Source organism: Exophiala oligosperma (genome assembly GCF_000835515.1).
Source record: "Exophiala oligosperma strain CBS 72588 unplaced genomic scaffold supercont1.9, whole genome shotgun sequence".
Taxonomy (NCBI): domain Eukaryota; kingdom Fungi; phylum Ascomycota; class Eurotiomycetes; order Chaetothyriales; family Herpotrichiellaceae; genus Exophiala; species Exophiala oligosperma.
In genome coordinates, this window is record NW_015622826.1 from 1,450,351 (window position 1) to 1,474,608 (window position 24,258).

At 50.0% G+C, this 24,258-nt stretch overlaps 5 protein-coding genes across 5 annotated transcripts; 3 read left to right on the forward strand and 2 right to left on the reverse strand.

Annotated features, from left to right (window-relative positions):
* The first annotated feature begins 7 nt into the window (after positions 1-7).
* PV06_09086 (uncharacterized protein) lies at positions 8-2,146 on the forward strand. Its single transcript, XM_016410496.1, has one exon. The coding sequence runs from the start codon at positions 377-379 to the stop codon at positions 1,298-1,300; it is 924 nt and encodes a 307-aa protein (XP_016259518.1). The 5' UTR covers positions 8-376; the 3' UTR covers positions 1,301-2,146.
* A 3,492-nt stretch (positions 2,147-5,638) lies between these two features.
* Positions 5,639-7,107, forward strand: PV06_09087 (uncharacterized protein). Its single transcript, XM_016410497.1, has one exon. The coding sequence runs from the start codon at positions 5,969-5,971 to the stop codon at positions 6,806-6,808; it is 840 nt and encodes a 279-aa protein (XP_016259519.1). The 5' UTR covers positions 5,639-5,968; the 3' UTR covers positions 6,809-7,107.
* A 3,938-nt stretch (positions 7,108-11,045) lies between these two features.
* Positions 11,046-14,877, forward strand: PV06_09088 (uncharacterized protein; the record flags this gene model as incomplete). The annotated part of the gene is made up of 2 exons (XM_016410498.1): positions 11,046-11,187; positions 11,234-14,877. 2 exons carry the CDS (start codon positions 11,046-11,048, stop codon positions 14,635-14,637), a joined length of 3,546 nt encoding a protein of 1,181 aa, XP_016259520.1. The 3' UTR covers positions 14,638-14,877.
* On the reverse strand, positions 14,732-17,913 carry PV06_09089 (uncharacterized protein). Its single transcript, XM_016410499.1, has 2 exons — positions 15,580-17,913; positions 14,732-15,467 (listed from the first exon to the last, which is right to left on the reverse strand). Exons 1-2 carry the CDS (start codon positions 17,666-17,668, stop codon positions 15,451-15,453), a joined length of 2,106 nt encoding a protein of 701 aa, XP_016259521.1. The 5' UTR covers positions 17,669-17,913; the 3' UTR covers positions 14,732-15,450.
* A 524-nt stretch (positions 17,914-18,437) lies between these two features.
* On the reverse strand, positions 18,438-24,207 carry PV06_09090 (uncharacterized protein). Its single transcript, XM_016410500.1, has 3 exons — positions 23,915-24,207; positions 23,721-23,871; positions 18,438-23,673 (listed from the first exon to the last, which is right to left on the reverse strand). Exons 1-3 carry the CDS (start codon positions 24,042-24,044, stop codon positions 18,696-18,698), a joined length of 5,259 nt encoding a protein of 1,752 aa, XP_016259522.1. The 5' UTR covers positions 24,045-24,207; the 3' UTR covers positions 18,438-18,695.
* Between the last annotated feature and the right edge of the window lie 51 nt (positions 24,208-24,258).

The following is a 24,258-nucleotide window of genomic DNA, read 5'->3' on the forward strand; positions in this document are numbered from 1 at the left end:
ACGGTAGAATTCCTTGGGGCTCAAGGCCAGTAACATGCACTTTTCTTCCTGTCAACACCTGAACGCGTCTTTACCTTCATCGTCAACATTCTTTTCTTATCATCACTCATAGAGACTGTATTTCTTTCGTTTGTGTCTCCTTTGGGCTTCATCCCGTTGCGTCGTCTCCCCGGTCAACGCCTCAACCGTGGACCCTGCGCCACATTTTCCTCCCTAGGTTGCCTATCCTCACCAGTGCCGTACAACGCACAGGTGGTCCTATAACAAGGATACTAACGTTCCAACCTTCTTTCTGACCTTCCTCAATGCACCGTCACCAAGGTCAAAGATAGAGAGCCCGCCTGTGGAACCAACAGGCCGGTCCGACTTGATCAAGATGGACACATCGCTAATCGTGACCTCACGACCCAACCTTCCAGCAGGGCTTCACGCCGCCACGAGAGAGCAGCATCATGCCCTCAACACATCGATCACAGCGCGCTTACCGTTATGTCTGCCACCTTGTGTCGACAGCCCGCGTCTCTACACTCTGGGCATGATGGTGTTTGGCCAGATATACTTCGCCTTTGAAGACTTTTTGGAAAAGTCACTGACAACCTCAACCGTACTTGACGCGCGACTGCGAGAGGTTTACCAACGAGTCAAATTTCGCGAACTCACCCGAACCAGTCGGCTACGGGACGACATTGAGTTGTTGCAATCGCGACTGGATGCTACCGCGGTGGCAGATCTCAATCAGCTTTCTGAGCAAGCCCAACGAGTCTTTGCGTCTCGAATTACATCTTCTTTGGCAGCAAGACCACACGCTCTGCTGGCGTATGCCTGGGCAATGTATCTCGCTCTCTTCAACGGCGGAAGGTGGATCCGGCGACAACTCGTATCAGCAGGGACTGATTTTTGGGGCCCCGGTGAACTGCCGTTGTCATTCTGGGTATTCGAGGTCGACGATAGAGGAGACATCCACCACGAGGCTCTGAAAATGCGGTTCAAAACGGCATTCGCAGAGGCGTCGGCACTCCTAACCGATGTTGAGAGTTCAGAGGTGATTGATGAGTCAAAGAATCTCTTTGTCACTTGCTCGCAGATGGTGGAGTTCCTGGACAAGGCCGTGGCGGAAAGAGCATCATCTGATGAAAGTCGCCTTGGTGCATCGGACCCCCCTGATTCGACTGCTGGTCTGGGGTATCGAAGCCCAGCCTCATCCTTTGTTACGGCATGGGGCTACATCACCTCCAGTCTTGCATCGCTCAAAACGACATCGAAGGTCGTCTGGGGTCCTCGAGTCGAGGTCAATGACTGAGGCGAGATGGGCGACCAGTCGAGAATGTGCGGTGTTTGGCTGGCCCGTGCTATCTTGCAGTTCCCAAACAAGGCAGATCCTTCCCACAAGCAGTGCTTGCAAAGATTGATTCGAAGCCCGGAAATGTCGCCAAGAGATGTCCACCTCTCAACTCAGGGGCTGATGTTGAATTTCGACTGTGGTGCGCATACTGCTACCTCGTGATCTCTCTCAGGGTGACATTTTGAGTTTTTACAGACGCGGAAGGATGGGCTCGATTCAATCTGTCCTGGTGAGCTACGTTTGCTTCTAGCAGAGTCTAAGCCGAGCAGCCGAGCCCAAATTCAAGTATGCATTTCGACACCGTCACGAATGTTAGCGAACACGAGGACGGGAATGGGGGATCAAGGCTTTCTCTCAGATGTTGTATCCAGGTTGGTATCCGTATGTTCCGTGAACAGAGTGGATGTTCTTTCTATTCCTATCAGCGCTCTCCTCTTGGACCAAGCGCCTACGGGGTATTCATTGAGGAATTAGAAAAGACTAGAAAGTTTGGGCTAGACTCGTTGATGGTTGGTGACCAAGACGCCGGATACTTTGTGGTGGTGTTTTTGGGATTAGCTCCTTCACTTTCTCACTACGGCCATGGAGTACTTGTACTTATTAGACCTAGAATTAGTCTTCCACATGGGAGTTATGGACCAAGACGTGTGAACGGGGAAAGTGAATACCTTATCAATCCAAGGTTCAGTACGATCTGATTCATGAAACAAGTTACAGACCACCTACAGTACTCCCTACTTCTCGGGGGAGGTTCAGTGGGTGCCTACGGAGCAGCATAACCGCCCGGTATAGTCAAACTCTGCGAGATTCAGGGGATAAGAATGTCCCAAAAGTCCATTTACTCCTTTTCGTTTAGTTTCGATTGAGACCAGTCGCGCGTGATCGACCGAAAAAAACACTGGCAGTGCACATGCTTCGTATAATATAGTCGGAGGAGTCAATTGTAAATGTTAAGGTTGGACCCCTGATCCCTGATGTTCTTGCCCCGTACAGTACGGAGTTCGATACAAGGAAGATTGTTGCTGAGAAGATTGGTGACCTCAGGTATAGGTGTCACCCGGGTGCTTTATGTTTGGTCAATTACATCCACTCCGCTGCTCCAGACTCTTTGAAAGACTGGGTCGCCTGGTCCGAGTATCTGGGACAAAATAATAATACTACCTTACCAGACAAAGGGAGACATGGTGAAGTACCCCGTACTGTAAGCTTTTTCCTCCCGGTGGAATTTTTAAAGGCGGGTATTGTAGGTCTTGTACAGCACCAAAGATACTCCATCTGAAGTACATCATTGGCTGCATATCAGTCCCTAAAAGCAGTCGCATACTGTACGATGAACCCTTTCCTCTTCTTACCTGGTCCGCTGGAAAAGACTTGATTGTTGGAGGCTGTGCAGAGCCGTTAGTGTCGCGGAACTAGAGGCTCGGCGGACGACCCAAGTTCAGCCGTGATCCGGGGCATGGCCTGTGCGCACCATCGACGAACGGCTCGCCCACAGTACCTATGGATTTAACTGAGACTTACTCCGTAGATATCTCGTGTTTCGGATTTCGTTTGTCCACTACGCAGGGATAATCTGCCGGCATTCAGTGACTAGGGTAGCCAAAATGTCGCAGTAGTACAGAGAAAGGAGTCCTTCGACAGAAGTATCAAGGCTAAAAGGAGTTGGACGATCTTCCGTACTCGCTGCATAGGGTGCCAAATCCGTGTCATCAACGTTGGATCGAGCCGGGAAGAGAAACCAATAATGCTAACTTTTCGCCTTGGAAACCGTTCCAGATCCAGAGTGAGACCGGCCGGCTGAGATACATCACAGAGGGTTGAGGCACGATTCAGAGCTTGCCGACCCAATGAAACAGCAGGAGCAGCGAATGTAGACTGGGAAGTACCTGGTTTGAACAGGATACATGTGCCGGCGACCACGAGAACGAAAGTTTCAAGCTCTGGCCTCCGGTATCTTTGGTGGTACTCCCGATGACAAGGAAGGGCTGGAGACGATAGTTCGTGATTGAAATCGATGACGCCCTGAAGAACAACTGGGGATGGTAAGAACATGCAGTATAAACCAACCGAGTGAAGGAAGAAAACCAGGGTCGAGATATCTACATCACTGGCAAGAGCGGCTCGCACTGTGCACCTGATGGTCCTTGATAGAAGTTCAAAGTCACGAGGAACACATGGCTAACTACTATTCGACAGTGTTCAAGCAGTCCCAGAGCGCTGGGACCCTGTGCGACATGTCGAGCAACCACTCGTATTATTTTGGGAGCTTTTGTAAAGAACTGGCTTCGTCCTGAAACTCAATTTGCGACCCGTGTGTCCTTTTGCTTTGAAGAAAATGGCCAAGGATTTGTTTTTTCGCTAGAGATAACTTGAGCGTAATAGCAACCCCGAACATGTAAAGTATAGCAATTCAGAAACTACGGATAGGATTCTCGGGCTACATAGCGGCAAAGAATATCAGGAGATCAACGCTGCAGATTGCCTCGTGGCAATTAACTCTCTTTCAGGGATGAATGTGTTGTCAAAGCATTTTCCCTTTCCATCATGGGCCTCAACTGATCCCACCTGAGGTGGCTTAGTCCAAGAACCATGATCATGATCATCATGTTTTGCCTCCCGAAAGACTCTTCACGCCGTGATGCGAGGGCGGCAGTAGTTAACATTCCGGGGAAGATGGGAAGCCCAGTTTTTACTGGGGACGCAGATTGATTGATTGATTCGCGCGGGCGAGGTTGTGGCAAATGCATGGCTTGGACAAGCGCAGTGGTGGCGATGTTAGAATTTCCACTCGGCAAATTTGGACTGAAGAAAAGCGGTTTACTGCGTACAGTATCTCGTACAAAAAGTTGACGGAAAGATCCAGGCAGATGGTGTAGTGTATCAGACTACCAAAAGCCATGCGTCAGGTGCTAGCTAGACTACCCGCACGCCTGACTCGTACAGATGCTTTAGCGTCAAGGTAGTTAAGACAAAAGGCCCGTTTCCATAATTATTGAACTAGCTTTCTTCAGGCGTTAGGGAGACCTCGCTTAGAGGTTGATTTGAATGCCTGGCTGCGTCAGTGCCATGTTTCTGAATGGTTGACACCTGTCAAAGTTGGAGTCCCTTCAGCACCGTGGCTCGAATGGGATTCGATGCCGCTGGTACCGACAGACTGTCCAGCCAGATGATGGGCCGACTTGCTCACGGGAGGTACACAGGATATGTATCGCGCTTCATTGAGAAGGACGATGGACTGTGTGTTGTACCATTAGAAGGAGAGGCGATGACCAGGTTGAGAGGCTTCTGAGAGCCCCCGTACGGAACATGCGCTGTTCCTATCTTTACTTCACGGCTCCCAGATCCATGTAAAATCAGCGTACTATAGCTACGGAGTACGACGTAGGTAGAGTATTCCGTCTGATACGAGCCTTCAGAGTCCGGCTCCCTCAGAAGTCTTAGTTTCAACAGCTGGTCGAAGCTTCAAACCCGCAACGGGCACGTCTAGCCTCTATTATTGTGCACTACCGAGTCCCCAGCACGGACTCTCCCTTGCTGCATCAACCCCGGTTCCTTGTGTCCATGCGGCACCCCAAGCGTCCACTTGCAGCCACAAAGTTGTGTACGGAGTACGAGTTACCGGGTCCATGTGCTTGGGATTTGGCTGCTCTTGGGTCGAACTGGGCTAAACCCTCCAACCGACAGCACCAGCCCACCTATTGTACCCAGCTGTTGGGTGCCTACAGGCCGCCTCCAGGGAACCATCAGGGAGCCTACAGGAAGCCTACAGCGGCACTTGCAGTGGCCCCCGCTCCCTCTGCCAGTTATAGTGGTTACTACTACTACCAGTATGTGCGTCGCCTCCCTCTCGGTCCATCATTCCACCCTTCCATCCATTCGGCACGCCATCCTCATCCTGCTTGTTCTGTTGTCCTTCTTATCTCCACCATCTGCTGCTTGCTCATCAGAACATCTCTCCTCTCTTCTCTTGTTGTTCTCTTCTGCTTCGTCCTAACGATCTTCACTTTCTACTTTCCATACTCTTGCAGATCCCTCAACAATCTGAATCATTCCTCCCTGACACTACAACGGGACTTGCCGGCTAAGAAGGCTGCCTCCCTGCCTTGTCGATCCTCCCCGATCTTCAGAGCCAACTCTGTCCCTAAAGAGCTGGGCGGCACCCACCCGGCTATACGGCCTCTGGACCACTTTCGACCACCCGTACAGTTTATCCCCGAGCTTGTTGGTCTGGCTTCCCGTTACTCAAACCTGCACCAGTCCTTCAGTACTCGTACACGACTTGCCACCTTCTCACACCTTTCGCGGTGGTTTTTTTTTGTTGTCACATTTGACCACCTCAGTGTTCTCGAGAACACTGTCGCGCCCCCTAAAGGTCGATGGCCGGCGTCCTTGGGCTAAGGCTCTCTTCATCTGACAAGTAACATTTCAGTCCACTCGGTCGGAATTTCACCACCAATTGACAGCTGACATCTCTTCATCACACCCAACGCCTTGGGTCAGCCGACAACCAATAACCACACCATATCTTCCTCCCACGCCCTCCTTCAATCGCTTCCTCACCCTCTCGTTGATTACTTGCAATTTCTATGACGCCCTTTCCAATAGCCCTTCCATTCCAAGTAGCCAATGGAGGAAGGAGGACCGCAATTTTCAAAGAAGGAAAAGAAGGGTCTGCAAAGTATCTGGCAGAGAATCAGACGTCTTTTTCGACATAAACCTCAAGCTCTCCCAGCAAAGCCAGCCGCGCCGGCTTCTGCGACCAAATCTACTCCAACACCACCCGCATCGGGCCCCAAGGCTGCACAGAGCCCTGGAGAACCGGCACTCGATTCCCAATACCCTGCCACCGACAAGCAATCCCCCATTGAGGTCGATGACATGCAGGAGAATACTCCTTTACCTGACGAGCCCTTGGCTCTTCCACCCCGTGACCCGCTGTCCGAGTATCCAAACGACCAAGAACTCCGTTTCTACAAGGCCAAAGCCATCTGTGCCCGATACAACATTGAGTTGACTGAGGCTGATTGGGTGGTGCGACCCAAAGCCCAACATGAAAGAGTGTCTAAACCTATAAGACAAAGGGTCAGATATACCTGTCATAACTGTTCCACCTCCTTTGGCTACGACAAGATCTGTATCGGATGCCAACACCGTCGCTGTACACGATGTTCTCGTTATCCACCAAGGAAAGACCGCTCGAGAGCCGCCAGAGAAACGACGGCGCAGCAACAACAACAGCAGCAACAGCAACCACAAGACACGGACGGCGATAATGCGCGGAACAGCATCGAGGGTGCCTGCCACGAATGTCAGACTGGCTTCGAACTCGGCACCCAAGAATGTCCCAATTGCCACCACCAAATATGCGACCGATGCATTAGAGAGACTACGATTTCGATCGATGAATCGTCGCGCGAAACTGACGAACAAAGAGCTCCGACCAGTCGATCCACTGCCGTCAGCTAACATCTACTCCATCACGACTTGTTTATTTTTATTCCCCAATCTCAGTCTATTCCTTCCGAGCATTAAAATGATGCGATGACGACTCTACTCTATCACGACTTGATCTTCCGATCTGAGCGTTCTCGTTATAATACTCATCCAGCCGGCGTTCTTATGGGAAATTGTTGAGGTTTCTTTTTGGGTTGCAGAGGCGACAGGACTTGATTTTGACTTCTTTGATGAGCCTACAGTGCATCTTTTTGCCATTGATCTATCAAAGAATACCTCTGCGCTACACAGTGCGTAAGTCGAAAGACTTGGTGACAGGGAAGGGGGGGGTTGGGAGAGAGCAGTTGGTGGGAGAGCATACTGATGATACCCGAACAAATACAAAACCACGTGTGTTACAGCAGAAGGCCAAATTTTGTGGACACGGATATGGGAACAAAATCACTTTCTTACAGTCTCACGGCGCATCCTGTCGAGGGGGCGCCGACAACCAAGACTGTAAAATCCAGCTTACCTTTGTGGAAGCTACGAGATCAATGAATGTCAAAAATGTTTCCCCTCTGGATGTTGCAAGTCCGAACACTAGTAATACCTGCCTCCCGTGAATTCAATCCTCACCTTGATCTTTGCTTGTATGCTTCTACGGAGACGGTCTTACCGGCTACCAAGTATAGGTTTTGTTGTAGCGGAGTACCTCCTTGGTCGCAACGTGGATAGTTTTCATCATTTGGCGTATTTCCGGTAAGCCTACCATTCCATTCCCAAGGCCCAAAAACGCCCGCGAGTATCGGGGTGATCGGCGGCGGCTTTCAACATGAAGCGGAGATGACTACCCCTGCCTACCTGAAAAGTATGATGATGAATTCGGGTTATCCGTACACTTACTCCGTACTCAGGTACCTAATTCAGGTATCACCCGTTACACGGTACGGAGTACAACTTGGTATGTCACTTCCCGTGCGGTAAAATGGTGAAATCCCGTAGTCCCTTATTTAGGTATTATATGTACGGAGGAACTGAGAGAGGCGAAATCAGGCTGAAACACACTGGAGCGCCCTTCCTTTTTTTCGTTTGGAAGAAAAAAAATAATGACTCGTACGAGGAGAACGGGGTACTACTTGTGGGATTACAACCTCGAAAGACCTGAGTAGGAAAGAAGATTGCCTTGGAAAGTAAGAATATAGTACATACTCCGTATGGTATTCACACACGACCCGTAGGGATAGCAGCAATATCCAATACTTTGAGACCCGAGATGAAAAGGAACAACGTGGGTGCTATCCGTAATAGCTCTTTTTTTCACTTCACAAAAAATATTTCGGAAATACCGGTTACTCATAGGAAACAAGAAGATAACCTGGAGAGAGTAAATCAAATTACGACAGCCCTCGTTGGGAGAATGTTTAGAGTCAACGGGGGGTCATGGTCACTCATCCCGAAGATTCTTACTTTTTGATCGATGACAGGAAAAAAATATTTATTCCCCTTGTACAGAAAATGGAAGGAAAATGACAAGAAAGCATAATTACTCCGAGGTACGGAGTGATATCCTCAAGGAAGTTAACAGGCACGAAAGGTTGAAGAGGGTACAGAGTACTCCTAGGAGCATCCCAAGCCCCCAACGTGTTTCCGTACCGAGAACCAGGTATGGCAATGAAGCTCCGTCAGTAACAGAGTAACGGTACCCAGTTCTTGTACCGAAAACATTTATTAGTGTCGGCATTCGGTACGAAATACTTTGGACTACAAAAAGTGGCGGGTCTATGATTCCACCCCCCTACATACGGTAATCGTACGGTATGGAGATGGAAAATGTGCCCGACCACGCATGTTGTGTACAATTCAGCCCCAAAGTTGTACGGATGTACTCCGTACGTACTAGTACATCCGTACAGTCCACCATCCATCAGGCAACGAAAATCTTGCGAACGGGGGACATGCGTATCCGTACTTTGTATTCGCCTGGGACATACTCCGTATGGATTACCTTCAATTTCGAATCCTTTCCTTTCAAAGAATGATCCGGGCTTTCGGCCGATTCTCTGTGAGCAAGAGCAATGGAAAATGTCCTTTTGCAATGATAGTGCTCACCTTTTTCGAGTTTCTGTTTCATCATAAACTACGGAGTAGGTAGCTCGTAGTCGATCAGACAATAATGTGTCATTTGTGGAGAGAGAGGGGGGGGACTTCTTCAATGCGGAAGGTAAATCGTCCGTGGGATGCATTTCGTGACTCGCCACGGCATTCGTACTCCGTCCTTCGTCACGAATCCCATAGAATCTGCCGTGTCAGATGAAAAAGCTGAGAATGATCCTGAGCCTGCTGACAATGGTATGCGCCGTACTCGTACCACTTCTCGTACCCAGTAGGATGCGTGTAAGAATGGACGTATACTCCGTATTTCGTACGGAGTACTTGTTTGATATAAGCGAGATGAGATCCAGGCCCTCACTCGCTCACTAGGCCATTCGGTCGACTTGCCGGACCAGGGAGGGGTGGGAGACAGACCATGCATGGGACATGGGCTTCGATAAACCACCAGCCAGGGGGCGCTCAACCACCAACGAGGGCTTTGCGATATGAACCATCAGAGGACCCATGTGGATCAAACAAGACAAGTCTACTTGTATCCGTAAGGGTTAGGATAAGACGCACGTTACTTTCGGTCGTCGAGTCATGACCGAGAAATGATGGTGTTAACAGCAGATGTGACGTCGGACTCGGAGCAATGCTAGTTATGTGGTAGTCATCTGCGGGCTTCTTGAAAACGGACCTATTTGGGACTAGGGATTTGCTGACTCCGGGCGAATCCTGTGGAGTTTTGTTCGGCACGGCACGGGCGACGGATCGTCCATGAGCGGGAGTAGATCTTTCAGACGCTGTTGGGGCGTGTTTTATCATGTTCTTTGCCGCCAAGAGGTGTGGAAGTCTGGTATTTCCCAGGGATCTACCACATACGGTACCATTCTTTCCGTTTTTTATCATTGTCTTATCGGCGCTTATTCTTCGACTTGAATCCTCCTCCCTTAAGTTTCATGTGGTTGTGTTCTTTTCCAGCCGACATGTTGACCACGCGAGCGTCAAGAAAACCATTCATGAGAAGGTGCAGCTGTTCAATAGTCTGATGTTTCCAATCTTTGGGTCCATACCATTTGCGGTGATAGTACGGAGTACTACTGTTTGCTTCGTTGGGGAGCCCATGATATGCACTTCCCTTATGCAGCTAACACGCTCGCTAACGAGTTGGTGGTCTGGGTTGAGTACTGATTTGCAGGTTTGCTTCATACGATTGTATCGCCTTCAAATGCTGAATGCATGAACAGCCTAGTAAAACACTCACAGGGCTCGTGTTGATGCACCGAAGGCTTAGTTTCGCGACTACTATAGCTAGCTGTCCATGCCGATTATCCATTTCCAAACGGATGTCCATGGGCTAGGGTTTCCTGTTGATTCACCTTTGATCGGCCTCATTATGGAAAAGAGCCTTTCGGCGTCTGGTACGGGCTTTGCACGATCTGATCGTGATTGTCAATAGCATAGAAGCTCAAAGCAACATGCTAGGACGGCTGGGTTATCGAGGATCAGTCATCGTCGCACAGGTATCTCCCTTCAGGATGCTACTCCTGCAGCTGCCAGAACATCCTGGCTCGAATATTGAGGGCGACCTGAGATAGATTGTTGAGAACCTTCTTCGTGGACCATGTCCCACTCAATAAAATATCTCCAACCAGAGAAATGGTCATGAAACCAACACACACGATGGGGGAACGCGCCGCCTCCTATGATTTGCGAGACAAATCTTTTACCTACTGACCTTGAACAAGGTATCTTCCTCTGAGGATACTGAGTGCATTGATGGTGTGAAGCATAGCTCTTGTCACCAATGTAGCAAATATTATCGTTGAGGATTTGGAGGTAGCGAGACATTAAGTCGTGGCAGGGCCTTTCGTTGAACTCAACTTGTGCGTCCAATGCAGCTGCACCGTGATATTGAAGAGCATCTCGTACCTCGATCAACAACGTCCGATCCGACCATACTTGCTGTTATTTGAAGATGGTCAACTGTAGAAGTGATGACTGAGGCAAAGTTATTTCAGATTCGCATCACGTGATGTGGGTTTTTTTCCAGATCGCCCGCAAAGAATTTATGTTGCGCTAACTACATTGGGACTCGATACAGTTCTTCTGCCGTTGATTTCTAACAAGATACAACAAGTGCATGTAGAGCTTGATTCCATCCTTGTGAGCAATGGCTTCCCTCGATGGAGGTGCAAGGAAGAGGAGAAAGCTAGACGACTCTGTACCTCCAGCAGATACCCTCATTACCTCTTCATCCCAACTCAAAAACCTCTTCAATGTTCCGAGTGAATCCTCAAACGAGATCAAGAAAGGTAAAGAAATCCCATTCATCTTAAGAGCTTGCCTAATATGCCTTAGCCGTTGAGAAGTTCACACACTTTCTGTCTAGCGTTTCGAGGGACGCAAAGTCTAACGATGGAGAGCGACAATTGAAAATACTGAAGACCTACTGCGACGATCAATCCTCGTCCTCTCACGACAAGGTCGATTTTCCAGACTTACTCAGCGCCTGGTCAAATGCGAGCCAGTCAAATGACGACGCCGTCTTTGCTACGGTGCCGGCGGCCTTGACACAATTCTTCCAGGCAATCTCGGGCAATGTGGACTTTCGTGAATTCGGGCTGTCACTCTGCTACAGCTTGCTGAAGCGTGACCAGCTTCGACTGTTCGACAAAGGGCTATCTTCACCTCGGAACAAAGACCTCGTTATAAGTCATTGTCTGCAACTTCTGACGGAAGTCATCAGCTTCGATGCTGGTGCCCTTGCAACCAATGTCTTCGGAAGGAGGGATCTGCTCTACAGGTGCCTTGATGGTATTCTAAACCAGCCGAAACTTGGAGACCACCGCCTGAAAGCTCATGCCTCCGCCCTCGAATTCCTACTTGCGAATCTAAGGTATCTAGATGCCACCTCCAAAGGCGAGCTCATCACCCAAGGAAAGACGTTGCACGCAGCATTCCGAAGCTTGCCTGTCCAAAGCTCAGACATTATCATTGAAACGATAAACGCCCTCGAGAAGTCAATTCTTGGTGACGCAAATTTGTCTAAGCAGTTGAAAATTCGATGCTTCAACTCGGGTAACCTTTCAGCCTTGGCCAAGTTGTATGATTTCGATACCTTCGATTCTGAGGACAACACAGACCGTTCGCCTGCTGTCCGCGAAGCCCTCCAACATCTACTTCTACAAGTCTGCGCAACGCCTAAAGGTGTGCTCCTTCCACAGACAGGATGGTATCCTGCCGGACTTAACCCTGATGCCCCTCGGCCGGATAGTGATATGATTGACCTGGGCCTGGACTCGCCTTACTACTCCGATGACTACGCCGACAAAGTGCCAGTCAAGAACAATTCCCTCGCAACCTTCATCCAGACACTTCATCCTGAGAAAGACGTCTTACAGGCTCAATTGGTTACTTCCATCTTCGCGGCCGGCCCTGAATTGGTTGCCGATTACTTCACCAAGAAACGAAAGGTTTTAGCATCTCCTGCCGATGACCCTCTATGGCGTGGTCAATTCGCTTTCCTGTTTTCCATTGTCCAACTTCCCGTACCCGAAAATTGTGGCTGGCACGACAAGTCACCGGCATCACCACCACCCCTTTCGGTCGTCATTGAGAGCATCCTTCCTCGACCTCTGGATCGAGCGACGGTGACAAAATGTCTTCACTCAGACGAGGATGTCCTCGTTTTGTCGGCTGCTCGTTTGCTGACAGTTTCACTTGAAAAACTCGATTCTGTGTTGACAGTGTTCGAGCAAGGGCATCCGGGATCCCATCTGTGGACACAGGCTTCCAGCAAGCTGATCAACTTGTTCATTGAGAGAATACCCCAGCTACAAGACACGATCACGGGGTTGCAGCGCCTCACGAAAGGGAAAGAGCAAATTCGAACGGTGGTCCTCGAATGTATCGCTACCTATCACCGGGTCATGCCATCTTTGACGGCCGGCGCAAAATTTGATATTGGGCCGATATTCATTCAGAACTTACAAAGGTTGGACCCCGGTAGCTTGGACGCCGACAACAAGGAAACTCTGGAGGAACAGCTGCCTCATCTTTCGCAGATTGCCGAAAAATCGCCTGCGACGAAATGGTTCCACAAACCGAACGCGGAAACGTTATCATTGATGGCACAGGTGCTCAGATATTGTGTTTCCAAGCCTGACAGTCCTTTCACAAAAAATGCGGCACCCATCATCCAGCCCCTACTTCGGATCAAAGGTGTTCTTAGCAACAATGTGCAATCCCTGGGAGCTCTGTTTGCGAGTCTGGCCTCAACCAAGAAATGGGAACCCGAGCCCGCCACGTACCAATTCTTGGACAACTGTATGACGAGGACAATGCAAAGGCCAGTCAAATATCTCGATCAGGTTGAACAGGAACAAAAGATGGCGTCAGACTCGAAGGAGCTTAGTCTCATCGCTTGCTGTATGTCGGAACAGTGGCCATTCGTGGTCAAGAAGGGCGACAAGAAGGGAACCAAGAACGTCGCCGAGTGGATCGCTCGTTTCTTCGGTGCCCTCGACGCCGCTGGTGAGAATTATCGAGTCATGACCACCCTGAAACAGGCCATGCTGGAAAGTGCGCAACAAAACGCCAAAGCCCGCGAATACCTGGAGAAGGCCTTTGAGAAACAACGAAAGACAGCGCCTGCTCTACCTGAGCTCGGGTCGGAAGATGGTGCACAAGTTTTTGGATCGCCCGTCGAGAACCAAGTCGACGCCGCCCACAGCCCTACAACTAGACAGGAAGAGCTTGTTCGGACGGTCGACCTCGACGAGACTTGTCCCCCGCTTCCACGTATCCCGACGTCCCTTTCCGGCCTCGACCGTTGGACCAAACCCGACTTTGAGACCGAGATTCACTCGGGACGCCTGGCCGATCTGCTCCGCTGCCTCGTCCACCCGGAGGCCGAGATCCGCGTGCAGGCCTTCCACACGGTGCAGACCGTCATGCACGCCGTGGAACAGTCGGCGTACCCCGAGAAGACGCAGCTCTACCTCTTGTTGGGCGAGGTCAGTGAGACGACGCGGGTCGCCTCAGCCGCCAGCGGCGGCGGCGGCGGCGGCGGCGGGTTTGTCGGCCCTCCACCACCGTCCGTGGTGGCGGAACTGGCGGTGCACCTGCTGCCCGTGGTCGCCGACCCGACCTCCCCCTACTACCGCAAGGCGAACCGGTTCCTCCTTCTGGGGCCGCACTGGACCGTGTCGAGGTTGCTGCCTCACTGGCTCTCGGCCACGTTCCTGTCCGAACCCGAGGCCGACGACACGGACGTGGGGAACCAAAACGCCCAGGCCCTGGAGGTCGACCACCTCTTGGGCTTGCTCGCCGCCTCGCTCAGGACCGAGGTCGATCTGGACTTGTTCCGGCGCGGTCACGTCTTCACGAGGCTGATGAGTCACTTTCTCTCGTCGAACACTCCCCGAAACACGAGAACCAAGATTCTTCACGTCCTTCACCGTGCCGCCGGTGTCCCCGGTGGGAGTGACACCCTCATCACGCGCACGGGGGTCAGGGAGTGGTTGGTGGTCGCCGCGGAGGTGACTGATCGTCACGCTGGTGGGACCACCGTCGGTGGTGGCGGTGGTGGTGGACGGCAATACGAAAGTGCGGCCGAAAAGGTCGAAATGGACAATCGTACGAGAAGATTGGTGGATGCTCTCGCCGCGGAGATTGACCAAACTTGTACAAAGAGTGTCATTGAGAGGTGGGAAGCAGACAGACCTTTGACGAGGCTCGAGAGGGAGAGGGTAGAAACGTAAATACCCCAAGTTAGCTTCCCACCTGAGATGGGTCATCGGACGTTACGAGGGGTGACAAGACACAACAGTCTCTCTTTCTCGGAAGAAGGACAGGTGGAAAGAGAAAACCACGAAATTGTGACTTGAAGGTGCAGACGCACGTACTGTACTACCCATAGAAAAGAATCACACACGCGCGGACAAAATGACTTCCATACCGAAAAGAAAGGCTACAATCATCAAAATTTCACAGACAAAGACTCAAGAAAGGATTCCAAGCCCATTCCTCCGACCGTGTATTTGTTTTCCACCCCTCTTCTCGCTAGATCAGAATAAAAGACACAAAACCATCAAATCTAGTTCATAAACAAGCAAGCTCAAAGAGACAAGACGTTGTAACTCGGAATGAACATATGTATACCTAACACACACGCATGTGTATCCTCTTCGACCTTCCGAGTGCCCATCAACGACCCCTTTTGTGTTGACTTGGACATACTGTATCGCTTTAAAGCAAGGAAGAAGAAAAGGGGGAAAACCCGCTCGGTCCTCTCGTCTAACTCTGGGGAGGGGAAAAAACACACGTCTGCCACCAGGTTATGGTCATGACTGCCACTCCATTGCGACCATCAAACTAGAGAGGCGGCGAGGGCAAGTGTAAGCAAGCCGCTGACCGATGTTGATTTAGCCACCAGATATGATCCGGCACGAAACAACTGACGATGACGTTTTGTTCCTTCTATCCAAGCATGGGTCGACGACAGCATCATTTGCATAGCATCTCGGACCTTTTCTGGGGGGTCGTTTGCAAGCTCTGCTTCAACTCTCATGTCCTCATGTACTCATCAAATCTGTTCGTGACGACAAGTCAGCAAGGGGATCAAATAATCAGGTAGGTAAGAACAGGTAGTTTTGCAAAAATGAAATGAACCACAAGAGTCTTGTTTTGTATAGCCGACTCACCTCTTCCAAAAAGTGCCCGCTTCGTCCAATCCATGGCAAGAAGCAACCTCGTCCTGATGCTCACACTCTCTGCAAAGTAAATACTTCTCCAGAGATACACTGCCATCAGTCCACCGCTAAAGTTGAGTCCGTTGAAATCGAAAATGGCCGCGTTCCCAATGTACGCTAGACTACCGAGATGGTGATACTCAAATGCCTTGTACACGGCCTCGTCGAGATCGCCAAAATCAACTTCGTTCGCCTTGAAGCCCGGAATGGCGGCGGCGATCTTGTTGAATTTTCGGCCGAGGTACTGACCCTGCTGATTCGCCCTTTGCGCCGTCGCCGGCAACGAGGTCAATTTGTTGTCAATCTGAACCAAGAGCTCGTGCAGTTCTCCAAAGTCGAGAGTGCCGGATTTGTCCTTGTCATATTCTTCGAACAGTCTGTCCACGCGTTTCAGGTGGGCTGCAGCTTGTGGGAATCGTTTGCGGATCTTGTGTGCCACGTCGCGCCATTCCTGGAAGGTCAGATGCACTTTGTCTGGGTCCTTGCCCTTCTCAAAAGCAATACCTCTCAAAAAAGTCGTAATGTGATCAGCGAGGTTGTTCTGGACGGTGGCGCAATCTCCAATGGCATAGATGTCGCCGAGTGGTGCACCAAGTAATCTCAAGTGGGTGTCAGTTTCTAAAGCATGTCTGTTGGTTTGGAAATCTCCTAATTTCGCGGCGATCTTCTTGCTAAGATTCGTCTGAGCAACACCGGTGGACCACAAACAGAAACCCATAGGAAGTTCCTTGGTAACAGATTTTCCATTTTCCATTTGAGTAAAGATGATCTTGTCTGGCTCGACCTCCTTGACCCGGGCATTTGTCAAAACCTCGACTTGATCGTGTTCGAACCTTTTCTCAGCATACACCGACAATGCTTCATCGTAAGTGTTGAGAATATGTCCTCGGGACTGGATAATGTGCACCGAGATTTCATTTCGCAGGATTCTGGGGAATGAGCTCAGTAGATCCTCGTTCAACATGTCGTACAATTCAGCGGCGAACTCGACTCCGGTCGGTCCACCACCACTGACGACGAACGAAAGTAACCTTCGTCTCTCTTCGTCAGTTGTAGTGGGAAGACAAGCCAGTTCCAGATTTCGCAATACTTTCTGCTTGATGAGGCGGGCGTCTTCAATGGATTTTAGAAAATTGACATTCTCCAAACCCTTGACGCCATGCGGATTTGTGGTCGCGCCTACCCCGATGATCAACTTGTCATACGGCAGGTAGAAGCTTTGCTCTTTTCCTCGATCATCGATGGCCTTGACCTCGACCAACTTTTCCGTGAACTCTACGTCGACAGCTTCGGCTCGGAGAAAGTGCCCTCTCACACGGTTGACGATTCTGCGAATGGGCTCGGTGAGGGAGCGGAATTCCAGGGTTCCAACAGTGGCAGAGGGCAGCATCGGCGTGAAGAGGAAGTAATTGGTTGGCGACACCACAGTGACATGGTAGTCTCCTGGGTTGAGCTCTTTCAACATGGCAACACTGCCCCAACCAGTTCCCAGGATGACCAACTTGGGCTTTTCTTTCTGTTCTTTCATAGGATCGCAATCCTCATCATCGATCAATATCTCTGCGATGGGTAGATTCTTGGGTCCACCTCTTCTCGGAAACAAAGCTTTCTCGTTCACCGGGATGTCGCCCATTCTCTCCGGCGCTTCTGAATAGGTCGAAGCATCGTAGATGAAGAATGCCAGGACCAAACTACCCGAGAAGACAATGAAGACACCAGTCCAGGCGAAAACCCTGTACATGAAGCGTGCGAAAGGGCCATGGTGGTTTGGTAGGTGTTTGGTGGAAATGAAGCGTGTGGTACCCGCTGGAGCTCGAACTTGACGCCAGACTGTCGGGCTAGCGAGGTATCCAAGGCGGTTTGGAGAACCACGAGCTAACCTGATGGTAGATAAAGGTCTCGTAGCTAACCTGGCAATAGACAAAGGTCTCGTGGGCTTTAATGAGGGGTTCAAGGTCTTAGAGAAGCGGTAGGAGGAGGATAGGTTGGTCGGACGGACAGGGCGCAGGCCATTGAGGGCCAGGCGAGGGAATGCTTCCATGACTGAAGCGAAATGAACGACAGGGTCACCTCATACTGAACAAGAAGCAGTAGAGAGGCTAATAACTCATCAAGAGTCTTTTGGAGGAACGAGGGTAGTGGTGATGAAGCGAGGGAAAAAAAATAGCTGTGAGGATGGGTATCTCGGATATCTCGCAATGGGGGAGGCGTAAGTGTTGCAGTAGATCAGTGTCGGGAGGTATGACGGCATAGAATGAAGATCAGATAGAGAGATGCTTCGGTACGAATAGCCCTGGAAGGAGTTTGTACTACGGAGTACTGTACGAGTAACCTGTAAACCCAGCGCCTAAGAGGGTCTTCCGGACTCGCACTGGCCGGAGGTCGCGGGTAAAATGTCTGGCTGTTCGGAGCTTGTTCCAGTGCTTGATTTTTTATTCACTACTGTACGTTGTCATATTGTAGGAATTACGGAGCACAAAACGTCACCACAATCAATCACCACAACGTTGTCGACTACATAGTAGCGCAGAGAAATTCTCCGCCAGCTGCAGCCACAAGGAACTTCGACAATACTCGTGTTTCTATTCTCAAGAGATTCCTGTTATCGGCATTGCTGTATGGAGTATGTCTAACTCATCCGCTTACTCACACCTAATCTTTGGCCCTTTGTGACCGAGCCCCGAGCGAAAAGAACACCAAGAGATAGATACTAATGCATGTCTAGCCAACAATGAATAGCTATGCAAGCATAAGATCAGTTATGTTATTTTGTTGTTACATTTATGTCATACTGTAAATCATTTTACTTTGATTTTCTATGGCCATAAATCTACCTCCACGGCCGGTCAATAACTATATTGGGTATCTTTGTATCACTGTATCACAGCCACGACTAAACCTCTCGACCTCGAAGAGTATTTAGACGGAGATTTCTCCTTCCCCAAAAACACTTGAAGCATCGTTGTATCTTCCCCAATCATCCCGTCATTAAATCTATCTTTTGAGACCTTCCCGTAGTGTAGTTTTCAACCATCCAAACGCCATGTCCAAATCCCAGAGTCAACATCTCAACCGGCAAATTCGCCGTCAGGGTCGTCATCCAGCGAGGAGATACTCGATGACCGCCGCGAACTGGGCCCCTTGGGTTGCCGGCCTCGAGCTTTCTTTGGTGTCCCACCCACCGATCCATTAACACTCTTCCGCTTCCGACCTCGAGGGGCTGCCATGGACTGCTCAGGTAGGGTGGCCATCATTGAGAGCTCCTCTTCCTCCTCGGCGATCTTCACTTCATCATCCACTGCCACAAGTGTCACAAAATCTCGACACCGTTGTATCATGGTATCGGTGCTGTCGAGGGATTTCAAAACCGATGTAGTAGCCGTCCAATATCTCTCGCCAGTGATGCCATGCACCTTGACGGGTTCCTTCGTGGATTCTTTGGTCTGCTTATTTTGCATCATTGCCATCTTCACATCTCGAGAGACGCCGTATTGTCTCTTCAGATAATTTCTCGCTTCCGATATCAGTGTCACTGCGCAGGCAGCTGTCGCCAATCTCTTCAGGACCACTGGATCGATAGGAGGCATGAAAGCCATTTGCTCGGGCTGAACTCCGTCTGCCAACTCTCCATCGACCACCCGAGGGGCCAGAACAGGTTGAAGGTTGGCTTCAATAGCTTGAGCAAGTTCACCCCCATTCTTGCCAAAAGCCAACTCCAGTTGCAAGACCGTATGTAACAATTCATCCATCTTCTTGTACTCCAAAAACGCAAGGTTCTGGGTCACGAAGAGAACAAAGAGTACATGCTCTGGCACCACGCCCTCTTCGACACTCAATTTGGAATACTCGGTGTTCAATTTTGATATCAAGCTGCTGAGGAACTTCTTGACATACTTGGATCCGCTGCTACTGATGATGGTGAAAGCTTGGGAAAGCTTTGCCTTGTAGCCGGGGACGACTGCTCCGTGTGGATCCTGAAATACCTCGTTCTGATATCGGAATGCTTCAAATACGGCATTGATATACTCTCGTTCGCACACGGACTCATGCTGTTGGTGGAGATGTTCATGCGCGGCCCTGGCGACTAGAGAAACCCTCGAGTCAAGACTTGTCTCCAAAGCGACGAAAGCTGCCGTGGTCTGTTTCGGATGGGTCATGCCCTGGTGGTCGATGCTTGCCAGGGTCTTAGCTGCGAGCAGTGCCTTTTCACCTGTCTCGGCCATGACCATGCGAAGCAGGTGGTCGACAAGAGGATTCGTGATGATCGAAATTGCTGAATCATCTTCACGAGCTTTGCTGCTGCCACCAATGCTTTTGAGTGCCTGTACTTCACCATTGCTTTCGGTTTTGGCAGTCTCCTCTTTCTCACTGGCTCTCTTGGCATACAACTCCTCAAACGCCGTAAGAACCATGACCTGCATCTTGATAATATCGTCATCTTTCATAGAAGAGAAAGAAGTTCCTTCTAGGACCTGGAAAAATGTTTCTCGAACGTGTTTCTTGTTGAATTGTCCTGGCCAAGCTTGGCATATCAAGCCCAAGCTTTCTAACGCCCTCAGCCGAATCTCAACCGGCTCCTTCTGCAGGGTGTATGGTACCACACTATCGGCAATAAACCCCACAACTGATGATCCGGCCGTAAATGCTGGGATGTCTTTCCGACCTGGTGGGAAGTCCTTTTGGAAAGAATTGCGGTAGCGCTCAAAGTCAAAATACTTTGCGACCACGCCAGCAAGTCGTAACGAGCTAGCTCTTACATTGCGTTTTCTGCTTTCGAGCTCTTGTAACTTGTTTTCCTTGAGGAGCCTCTCTTTCATCTGTTCGGCAATGTTGGGTTGGAAGACGTTCAGCATGATCGATTTGATGAACGTGACGATCTTAAAGGTGTTGAGCAATACCCCATCGATACTCTGGAGACAGAACATAACTTGTTCTAAATCTTGCCGACGAGATAGCTTCGGAGTCGATTTCAGAAGGTAAAGTTGCACCTCTGACAACAAGACTTCCTGAGTCTTCGACAAGTTTGGTAAAACGCTGCGAAATATGGCAACAACCGATTTAAACTTTAGAATGTCCTCGCTGGAAAGGTCCTTCAGATAGCTTTTCAAGCTTGTCAGGTCACTGGGAACGACTGTTTGTGGGCGTGCCTCTGCGAAAGACACCAGTGTTGTCAACTCGGCCGGGCCCGCATCGCTTCCATTCGCCGAGTCTAGCAGCTTTTTGACTAGATAGGCGTACAAGTTGTGCACTTGCTCAAGGTCTTTAGAATCTTTGAGGCACCCTACCAAGAATTTCTTCAATAATGCCGCCATGCCCTCAATATCACTGTTAACACAAGCGACAATATGGGCTTTGAGTCTTTCCAGCGTGACTTCGACGTGGGCAGACTCAGGTGATTTAGCCAGGAGAGTCGAATTGGGTTGGACCCAGATCTCCGATAAGGTCTTCCGCGCAAGGTCGGCTACTGAAGCTTCCTGGTCTGCAGTGCGTCGAAGAAACTCAATGGCAATTGTGACCTTCATACTCTCTCTCGTTTCCCTCAGAAAGACATCTTTCAGATGGCCTATCGCACGTTTCTGCACACCAACATTGGCGTCTCCAGCACATCTCAGGAGTCGTTTGAACGCCTTCTCTTCGAGCGTCGGTTGAGGCATGATGAATCTAGCAATGAGAGACAGTGCTGAATCGCGTACCAGGGAAGAATCATCAGAGGCACACTTGAACACGTCGTCGGCGATCGTGGGATCCCAGTCTAACAAGCTTGAGTCCGTTTCGAGAATTGTAACCACACTCTTCAAACTGCGGCTTCGCACTTGAGCCTGATCACTCGAAAGAGACGAGGCTAACGTTTTGGCGATACTAGCGAATTGCCGACAAAAGCGCATGTTTAGGATCGTAAGCAGGTACGCCAACTGTGCTTCCTGATGTTTGACATTTAGAAAGCTATCTGGTGCCTCATGAAACTCATCGGGTGCAGAAAGCTGGTGTGTGACGATAGATATCATGTTCGCCAGCGACGACTCCAAGGCGGGATCATGTGCAGCACCCCTGGGCCCTCGTAATGTTCTCGATATGAAAGTGGCATATTGTACCAGAAAGTACGCTGTCGCAGATTTGGTCCTGAGACCTTCACCTTTCTGAGAGCTCATATAGGAGTATACGATTGAGAATGGCCCTTCGGGTGATATGAGCTCTTCTGGATCAATGCCAAAATGTGCCCTATCCTTAATCAGGTTCGCGAGATCCTGTCCAATGGCGGCTCCCGTGTCTCCATCTCGAGAGATGGCCGACAGAAGGCTTCGGGCTGATGCTCTTGTAACAGAAATCGCGGAGCCCATAACTCCAAGACACTCGAGCGCCATATTCTTGATAGAAGCAGCCTTGTCTTTTTTTGCCAGAGAAATCATGTGCATAGCCAAGACGGTCAGCAGCAACTCTGATGCCGGCCAATCTGTCGATGGAAGCACTATGGTCAAATCTTCGACAAACAAATCGAGGATGTTACGATATGGCGAATCTCCAGACTTGGTGACCTTTGAAGCTTTGTCAACCATCCAGCCGACAATTTGCTGCGCACTTTTCAAAGCATCCTCGAACAGATTGTCTGCAACGCGGCCGAGCTTCGAGATTGGATCGTGGTCTGACTGATCAGAGACAGTAGAGTCGACTTCCATGTCGTCTTCTTCGGCTTCCTCATCTGAGCTCTCTGGGTTTCGTGACAAATCACGCCGTGGACGACGCTGCTTGTGGGCTGCAGCCTTTCGTGATTGCATCGTCGGGGTTTGGACGAGTAGCATAAACAAAGCCGAAATGAGCTGGATGTTTTTGCCACTTCCCACTTTGTACTGTCTTGCACTTCGGCTATTGGATGGGAGCTTGTCTAAAGACGTCAAAACTTCATCAAGAATCGGTCCCCTTTCTGCGGGAAAGGCGGCGTAGAGCTTGGCGAGGACTGCCATAGCTTGCTTTCGTGATCGTTCATATGCTTGGGAACCGAGTGCTGAAAGTTTATCATTGTATGCGTTCTGTACGAACAGAAGTTTTGCCGCGAGGAATTCTGTTGAATTGACGATCGATCCAGCCCCCTTGACCTGAATACACACCTTTGCGGCGAGATCAAGAAGTTTTCTACCGAAATCGAGGAGCCTCCTCAAGAGTTCGCTGTTTTCTGAGGCAACCCTAAACAGCCTGCCGTCATGCCCATCTGGTCGAGCCTCCACAATTGGAATCAAACAATTTTCGAAGAGGTTGACAAGCACATTCGGCAACCACTGTAGAGCCTCCAAATTCACAAGATCCTGATTCTGAGAAGCACCTAAAACTGTGTAGATCAACGTGCATGCAGACATGGCACCAATCTCCTCCTGATTGAGTTTGGCCAACCACGATAGAATATCATCCTCTGAGGGTTCTTGAGATAATCTTAGATTGGTTGTCTGCGCTGCTTCAACCGCGGGTTCGCAGATTCGCTGGAGTCGCTGCACATACTCCAGAGGAGCATCGGTCAGCCTGTTTGCAATAACTAGTTGATTCAGCATCGTCTGCAGTTGATCTTGGGTCTTGAGTGAAAGCCGAGGCTCTGCATCATCGTCATCCTCGTGAGGCACTTCAAATATTGCACTTCTGGCTGCTGGAACTGCAGATGTATCTGGAGCGAGTCGATCCTGAGCCTCGAAGATCTCAGACAGCACATTCTCGAAATTGTTCAAAAGCAAATCCTCTTTCTCTTTCTTAGACTTCGCAGCGAGAGCGACCTTCCCATTCATCTGAGGATCACCCAATTTGCGTCTCTTTGGCGATACAGGAATCTCCGCATATTCCTGTCGTCGGAAAGATGAAGGCGGTTGTGGAATATCGACGGTAAAGCCGGAATGCATCGAATTAGAAGGAGTTTTCTTAGGTGTAGATTTCTTAGGCGGTGGTCGAGCAGGGTCGGGAGTTGGATAGGTGTAGTCAACTTTGGTTAAATCCAGGACCATCTTCTGAACGGGGTTCAAGTGAGACTCATGTGAAGTATCATTGTTGATTGGAGGACGTTTGAATTTTCTGTCACCGTTAGAAAAGCAACAACAAGAAGAAACACGCAAGCCTACACTTCTGACAGTCGCGAGGGGTCTAATAGCGCAGCCAGGCGTTCCTTCGCCTTAGAACTGTATAGATCGCTTCGATATGCAGACGCCCTTTCGGTAGAGTTCGTGAGCCTGGCATCTTGTATACTACGCAATTGTGGTATGGGGATGCGATCTTGGTTCTTAGCAGAGTGACGGACATAGGCAAACAAACTCACCATGCACAGGCAGGATTGAGGTCGTCATTGGGGTATACTGTATCGCCTCGTCCACAGTGACCTGCCTTGATTTGGCTCCGCTTGATGTTTTCCGAGGTATGACAACCTCAATAGTATCGTTGATTACCATCGTATTCGATCGTCCCGCAATCCGGGGTGACTGCGCCGATGAGGCTGAGAGGGTATCTTAGGTGGGCATGCACAGGGACGACATGAAATTCAGCGGTCCAGTAGACGCTAAGACCATGTTTGTAAATGCGCATGTGTAAGTAGGAAAGAACGTGCAGCATCTGATAAAAACAAAAAGCCATGCATGTAGATGCAATGTCTGGGGAGAAGAAGAT

Excerpts from the sequence above, each read along its gene's own strand:
- PV06_09087 (XM_016410497.1), top strand. The coding sequence starts at position 5,969 with ATGGAGGAAGGAGGACCGCAATTTTCAAAGAAGGAAAAGAAGGGTCTG.
- PV06_09090 (XM_016410500.1), bottom strand. The coding sequence starts at position 24,044 with ATGGTAATCAACGATACTATTGAGGTTGTCATACCTCGGAAAACATCA. Across the intron at positions 23,872-23,914 it reads CTCAATCCTGCCTGTGCATG|ATCGCATCCCCATACCACAA; the intron begins GTGAGTTTGTTT and ends CTAAGAACCAAG. Across the intron at positions 23,674-23,720 it reads CCCTCGCGACTGTCAGAAGT|AAAATTCAAACGTCCTCCAA; the intron begins GTAGGCTTGCGT and ends TAACGGTGACAG.
- PV06_09086 (XM_016410496.1), top strand. The coding sequence starts at position 377 with ATGGACACATCGCTAATCGTGACCTCACGACCCAACCTTCCAGCAGGG.
- PV06_09089 (XM_016410499.1), bottom strand. The coding sequence starts at position 17,668 with ATGGAAGCATTCCCTCGCCTGGCCCTCAATGGCCTGCGCCCTGTCCGT.